This window comes from Aptenodytes patagonicus, chromosome 3, assembly GCF_965638725.1.
Source record: "Aptenodytes patagonicus chromosome 3, bAptPat1.pri.cur, whole genome shotgun sequence".
Lineage (NCBI taxonomy): Eukaryota > Metazoa > Chordata > Aves > Sphenisciformes > Spheniscidae > Aptenodytes > Aptenodytes patagonicus.
In genome coordinates, this window is record NC_134951.1 from 59,803,129 (window position 1) to 59,810,816 (window position 7,688).

Sequence of the window (7,688 nt, forward strand, 5' to 3'; positions counted from 1 at the left end):
CTTTTAGAACTGCTTTAAGCATTATGATGCAGTTAGATTTTGTACAGGAATTCCAAAAATGATGTGATGCATACACTAAACTTTTGAAGTTTTACATATTTTCTGGAAGTAACAGCTGTATATACTAAAATCCATTTTATAGGTACTACTGACCACTGCTTTAAAGAATCATGGCAATTATCTGCCTATGCAAATCCTTCAAAATCCAAAGCATGAAAATTCAGCAAGACAGTTACCAGCCCCTGTATTCCAAAGAAAAGTTATTTTAATGTCCATAGGAAGGTGAACAAAGTTAGTAGGGAAGAGATGAAAAAGAAAAGAATTTAACTGGTACTCACAGAGGTTTTTCTATTTAAGGCTTCTTTACTAAATACGATGGTCAAAGCCAATTAATCTGGACAATAGATCCTGTAATATGCCGATACACGGTTTTGCACACCTACTGATTTCTGGCCAGCTGACAGTCTGAGTCAAAGAATCTTGGATAGCTATACTCAGTTGGTCCACATACCAATTCTACATTACATGGACTGCACTGCAGGAGTATCTTTGCATGTACACTAAAATAGAAAGCAAGATAGCTCAAACTTCAATTTTTAAACTAGTCAACAAAAGCAGATCTGACTAAACATACTACTCTCATGGGACACCTGGCTAGATCCCAAGGAAGCAATCTTAAAAAAAATACACACGTATTCTGATTTATGTTACTTTTTTTAGAAAACAACATTGTCATGCAGATTCTCTATTTATATCTAAGGAAATTATCAAACTTTAATACCTGATAAAACAAATTTTTCCTTTAGGCCAACTTCCATATCACAACTGAATTTAATTTGTATATGAAGTAGTGATTCCTCTCTCAAATCTTACCCCTGCCCAACTCCAGTCCTAGATACCTCAAAAACTTCATAGATGTGCTACCGATCTTTTTGTGCAGTAGTTCATAATCTTAATTCCAGAGTGAGACGAAGCATGACAAATTGCAATGTAAGGTGGGAACATCTAATTGCTTAGCACTAATTTTTGAAAGGCAAGGAATCACTTTTGTTACCCATTGGTTCAGAATTTATTTTTTCAAAACAAGTTCTGGGAAAAAGAAAGGAAGACAAAGACAAGAAGAAACAAAAATGTGAATTACATGTATATACTCACTCTTTTGATTCACGGGTCTTCTTAGTAACATGTTGGACAAGCGTGTCATAGCCAGATACTTCACCCTGATTTTGAGCAGAAGTACATTTTTCTGTTTCTTCTTCAATCACAGATCCCACAGTATTATTTATATATTGTCGAAGGTATTTCACAAACTCATAGCTGCAACAAATATACAAAATTAAAATGTAACAGATTTACTTGAGCTCACCGTCAAACATTTTCAACATTATATTAACATTCGCTATCTTCTCTCCCAGCAAACCTGTTACTTCAAGGTAAGGGTTTATGACTTGCAGAAAAATAACTTCAGTGGTATAAAAAAACACAGTAAGTTTGACTTTCTTCAATATGGTCATTATCAGCATATTCCAGGAAGAAACAATACCAAATAGTTTCTAATTTCCTTTTGTGCTTCTTCTAAATGTAAAAATCTACTCAGACAAAAGATTAAGGTTTTGTAGACAAAAATCATAGAATATCAAGAAATCTCAAATTTAAAATTCCAAAAGAAACATTACTTGGAGCATCCTGAACATAGCACTGTCTTATAGTATATCCATCTGGTATTATTATTTATGCAGTATACATACAAAATGAGAAGAAACACAGAAAACACAATTTATAAATTCTAGCATATGAGCATGTCTAAGGCTTACAAAAGTCTGTGTGTCATGACAGTATGCAGAAGATCTCACTCAAACTGACAAACTAGTTGTCTGTGATTGTACATGTTAAACATAAGGAAATTGGCACTTTGCGCTCTTATTATTAGATACTCACAGAAACTTGTTTAAACAAAAGAACAATCAGAGGGGGATTTCAAACAAAATACTCTCGCTGGGTCCTCAGACTCTCTATTAGCTATAGAAATTGCTAAAAAGTAGTGCTCAGAATATATAAACATTTTTTTTTGTTAGTCTTCTGATTTGTATAAAGGACAAGGCAAACAAACACACAAAAAAGTAATCATACATAAACAGTAGATGCATCATTGTATTTTCTGTATATCGAATGCAGATGTGCAACTACTTTGTGTTAATTTGGATAAATACAGAGTGAGAAAAATTCAAATAAAAAAGTCAGTTCACCATGTAGGTACAGACTCCACACCTATAAAATGCAAATGTAATTAAAAGCAACTGTTACAACAGGCAGCAGGTTTTGCCTTTCTTGGATATTAAAAAAAAAAAAAAAATAAAAAAATCAGACTACATTCAAGATACATTAAAAGAAATACACACAGAAAATTGTGTCTTGTATCATGATACATACTTCCTCACTACACTGCCTACCTCAAGTTCCATCAGGTATAACAGTCCTTTGTTTTTTTCATTTCCCACTTATTTCCATTCCTACATCACTTTTGTTCAATGAAAGTAACAGAAATACATCTCAAGAAAGATGCAAACATGTTTATTTGCATTTTCATTTGTCTTCAAGGCTGGCTTTTCACTTCCGCAATAATGAAACTGCACACCACTCTCCACTGAATGAAAGCTTTCATAAAACTTTCTCCCATTTGTTTTATGACAGTAACATTTCCAGGGTATACCTTTTTGCAGTCACTGCTTTGCTCTGACATACACAGCAATCACATCATTATTCATGCCACTAAGTTTATGTCTGCTTGATGTCCTAGCCTTGATCTTCTGTTTCATTCTTCCACCTCAAAAACGTTTTGTAACAAGTAAGTGTTTCAGCAATGATAGAACTACTTCTTCACATGCAGAATCAAGTCAGACTGATCTGGTTGGGCTTACAAAGGAAGCACCAGGGAAAAAAAAGTGTTAAAAAAACCTCTAGGACTTTAATTTAAGGAAAAAATACAACAGAAAACTTGCTACTTATATAGTTAACAATCCCGATTTCTACTACTGCACATAAATTTTGAACTTGATTCAATTTTCCTTTTTATTAGCTTTCTGAGGATCCTGTGTTTCTGTCTTTTCTGCATCGAAGTGGGAACAAAGGACAAAGCAAGGCCTCAAAATCTGATAAAATTACTGAGGCAAAATAACCATGAGGCAGAAACAGTGCTGATCAAAATGCTGAGCTGAACTAGCATATTGGACAATCCAAAAGCACACACTACTAATAAAGGAGCTTGCAGTCTGGATGGATGAGGTAAGGGTCAAGGAGAAAGCTTCTTAATGGTCTCACTAATAAATCGCCATATGACCTCTCTGACCTTCCATGAAAACCAACCTATACTGCCGTGGGTCATGAACAAGACTAGAATACCTCCAGAAATATTCCAGTGCCAGAGAGTAATGCTCACATTCTGTCTTTAAAGCATCACTTGATTTTCCATTAAATAATAAGTTAAAACTTTTCTCATTAAAAGAAAGTATCTTTAGGATCACCCATTTTTTAACATACCAGAAAGAGTAATGGATGCCATGGTTTCACTGTTCTAAAGGGGAAAGCTACGTATGCATTGTTTCCGCCAGCTGTAGACTTTACTCCCTCATCCTGGGTATTCTCCTAATAAGTACTCAGAAGAAATATTGACAGAAGTAATTTCATAGGTTTTTGAGTGTTTGGGGGTTTTTTACTGTATATATCTTCCTTTAAATAAAAATGTTTTTCTTTCAAAATTACATGTCATTTTCAACTTTGGTATGTTTATAACCAACTTTTTTACTCTCATGCTTGTCACCCAGTAACCTGGTGCTCAAAATTCACAAGACTGCCAACAAAAGTGTTATCTGATACAATTTGTAATACAAATTAAAATTGAGCTAAAATACATTCTAAAGCATTTAGCATCTTCAGAAGATACAAAAGCATTAAAGTTTTAAAATTACAGTGAAATTTTAGATAAACCCTAGTTCTATTTCACTTATTTACTTTTACCTAACTTCTATCGACAAAGCAATGCTAAAAACTAGACAAATTTAAGAGAATGTAGATTGTGCCACTTCTGAAAAAACTGGCAGGGAACCAGCTTTCTCAGAAGAAGTCAGGTCACAGAACTCTGGCCCTTATTAAAATGTATTCAAGGTGATTTCAGCTTGATATTCTCTTGACTTTCATAAATACGTTCTAAAAATCTCCCATGTAGTAAAAAAATAAACGTTAGAATACCATGGAAAGAGGACCGTGGGCTCCAGAAATCTAGATTGCATGTAAGTGAGGTCACACTGTCAAGTCTTATTTAACAGAGGTGTGATGGGGATACATTTCTGCTTTATTCAAAACATAAATTAAAAGAATGACTACCTGATAAGATATACAAGGGTTCAGTAATATAAGCCAGACAGAACAATCAAATATGGAAGCCAAGTAGCCTTCTGAAAATTTACCTTATTTTGAAAAACAAAATTATATTGGCTAGCAAGTGTCAAAAATACTGCCTGACAGCCTTCAGTGAGGATTTCTTCTAGCTTCTGTTCATGTGTGCATTTACTACAGTACATGTACACATGCATCAGAGTTGGCTAAGTTAGGTAGCTTTGTCAGCTCCTCTCTCACAAACAGCTCACCAATTACTATTACAGTAAAAATTTATTATCAAGAATGAAAAGCAAAAAGAAAAAAAACAAAACAGAAAAATGGCAAAATTAATTTTATTCTCTAAATTAGCATCTTTTGAGAGTTGATTAGTGACAGGATATCTATATATATAAATACATACACATTCACACAGCAATATAAATTGTAAACATTTCCCAGGAATAATATAGTCCAACACATTTCACCTCCTTCAAAATATTAAAAAGAGAAAAAATATTTTTACTTGTGAAAATTCTCATCTGTTTCCTCCAAATGCAAGAGAATCTCTTCTGCACATTCTACAGATGGGGCTCCAGTGATTTTTTCCTTCACACTCTGCAGCAACTGTCTAAGCATAGACTGTAACAGAGCTTCATCTTCACTTGTAAAGTGAGACATCTGTATAAAGCAAATATAAGAATAACAAGCTCTCATAGTTTGAGGTTTTTTCCTTCCCTCAAGATGCTAAGAAAAGCATAAATCCCTTAAATTGCCACTTTTTTCCTGTTATCAACAACATAAGACTTTCTATCAAAAGACATGATCACAGACAGGAAATATTTGATAGAGCTTATCTTCAGACAAATTGGAAACAAAATAATCAAATCAGTTTTAATAAACCTCCTGTTATCTTAGTACAACATTCTTAAATGAGATATTGCATTAAGAAAAGCCTGAATATTCCTGTTTGTAGTTGCTTGAGGATTGCCCATGAAATAGGCACAAGACTACACCGTAATTTAGAAAAAAGGGGGGTTTTACAGATGTAATGACTATCTTGAAAAGAAACCTCTACAAGTCTCTCAGCTGCTTCTCATCCACTATTACTACCCAGTTCTGATTTTTGGATCCCTCTACTCAGAGCTGTTGCCATGCCCATGATCGAAGGTGCTGTCAGCTTTTGCAAGGGCCAGGTGGAATTATCAGAACCGTTTAATTTCCCTGCGGTAATCAACTGCAGTGACCTGACAGTCCTGTCATTTTAACCCTACAGCTACTGGGAAAAGCTGGGAGGAGGAGCAGCAGCAGTGAGAAACTGGACTGTCAAGTCCAGAAGACAGCGTCTTATCACTTTAATTTTCAAGGGTTGCAAAAAAACCCAAAAGCTTCATTTCTATCTTGATTAATTAATTAACCTAAATTCACGGCTTAAACTTCTTTATATGCCAAGGAATACTGCCAACCCCCAGTGGCAGTTCTAGCTTATGTATTTCTAGTCTATTTGACAAAGAATGACTTAGAGACCTTTGACTTATTTTTATTAAAAAAAAAGTCAATCACAGACTCTTTAAGCACCTGTGAATAAACAATATACACACTTGGAAGAGAGAATATAATAAATCATTTCTTCAGACTTAAACACTATTAACTAACAGAAAAATCAAAGCCATATAGCACCAGCTGGAGGAATTACCCTTTATGAAAGGTAACAGTTCCTTGAGTTAGCAGCTCTCTGTGGTAAGTAGCACAGTTGCTAAATATTTTACTTTGATCAAACATAATTCAACATTAACTCAATCACCTTACCAGACATAGCATTAAAATAAAATTAAAAACACAGAAAAACCAAAAAAAACACAAATCCCTTGTAATAATCTTAACTCCCTGATTTGCAGTCCTCTTTCTTATAAATTAAAGTCTCAAGATATTTAATCAAAGTCAATGTATTTTTAGGTCTATATAAACCACTCTCCTAAGTCTGATATTTTGACCTTAACATTGGATAATATCCCAATCCCCTGAAAAAAACTTCACTTAGTATTTTGCTGTAACTAGGCATTTTTAAAAGTGCACGTATCTGGATACTGGTTGGCAATCAGTGCAAAGCCCCACTCAAATTATTCCTAAAGACTAATCATGAGAATATTGTAGTTTCACCTCCAGTTTGCTTTGAAAAGTCTTATTTGACTTATGTAATCACAAACAGAGATATTTATCTTAAAATTAATTTGTAAAGGTTTGTGGTTTGTTGTGATTGGTTTTTTGGGGTTTTGTTTTTTTTTTTTTCCCAGCAGGCATATCCCCCAGTTTCCGGGCAAAATTTAAATGATGGTTTTCTCCCTAAAAAACCTTACCCCAAGCCCAGTTTGTGCAGTCTTTTCAAGTTCAAATTCATTTTCCCGGCACTGTCCCACAGCTACAAAACCTGCCCCCAAACCCACGGGATTCAGAAGCGGCCTGCTGTAGCCAGCATTTATCCTTACACAAGCCTTGGCTTGAGCAATGCTTTGAACAACAAAAAAGTGGTAATTTTAGCAACAAACCAACGACAGCAGTTAACAGAAATACGAGTAGTGCGAGAATTCCTACCCCCTCTCGATTTTTATCGTCAAGTCATTCAACTGCGTATCAGTTTTTGGCAGTAACCAGATTTCTAATGACAACTGGTGTATGAAAGCAGCTTGTCTTTTTAAAAGCGTCAGAAGAGGCTAAACCTGACCAGGTCCTTCTCTCACGCTACCGCTAACAGCACAGAGGGGCTTTGCCAGGGCACCCTGGACAAGCTCGCCTCAGGCACCGGTTCAGCACCGCGGCGGCTGCAGCCGCCCGCGCCGGTCTCCCCCCGCCCCAGGAGGTCTCCGAGGCGCGGCCCCGCACTCCCGGTTCCGCCCAGTCCCAGGCTCCGGGGGCCCGGTCGGGTCCCGCCAGGCCCCGCGGGTTGTGGAGAGGGGTGTCGCCGTGCGCGGCCCGCGCCGGCTTTCTGCCCCCGCCCCGCACCGAGCCCCCCGGGCCGGCGAGAATCACCTTAAGGCGGCGGCTGCCCTCCTCGTCGCGGCGGCCGCGCGTTTCCCCGGGCGGCGGCCCTTAGCAACCGGCGGCGCCCGCTGCCGAGTCTCGCAGGGCCCTTAGGAACATCGCGAGAGGCCGGCGGGACGCGGGAGGGCCGGGCCGCCTCAGCCCGCCGCCTGCTACCCCTGCCCGGGCGGGGAAGCGGCTTTCGCTGTCACAGCCCGCCCCGAGGCGGGGGTCTCGGCTCTCGCTGGCTCCGGGCCCCGACACCCCGCCAGCGCCCTCCGTCGCCGCAGGCTTCCCCG

General features: G+C 38.0%; 1 protein-coding gene across 1 annotated transcript in view; it reads right to left on the reverse strand.

Moving 5' to 3' along the window:
• TBC1D32 (TBC1 domain family member 32) overlaps window positions 1-7,466 on the reverse strand; it is a 91,838-nt gene extending 84,372 nt beyond the window's left edge. Inside the window, exons 1-3 of the mRNA XM_076333497.1 lie at window positions 7,399-7,466; window positions 4,898-5,052; window positions 1,156-1,317 (exon numbers count right to left, since the gene is read on the reverse strand). Coding sequence (XP_076189612.1) covers window positions 1,156-1,317; window positions 4,898-5,052 — 317 coding nt within the window. The 5' untranslated portion in view covers window positions 7,399-7,466. The remainder of the gene's footprint in view (window positions 1-1,155; window positions 1,318-4,897; window positions 5,053-7,398) is intronic.
• Between the last annotated feature and the right edge of the window lie 222 nt (window positions 7,467-7,688).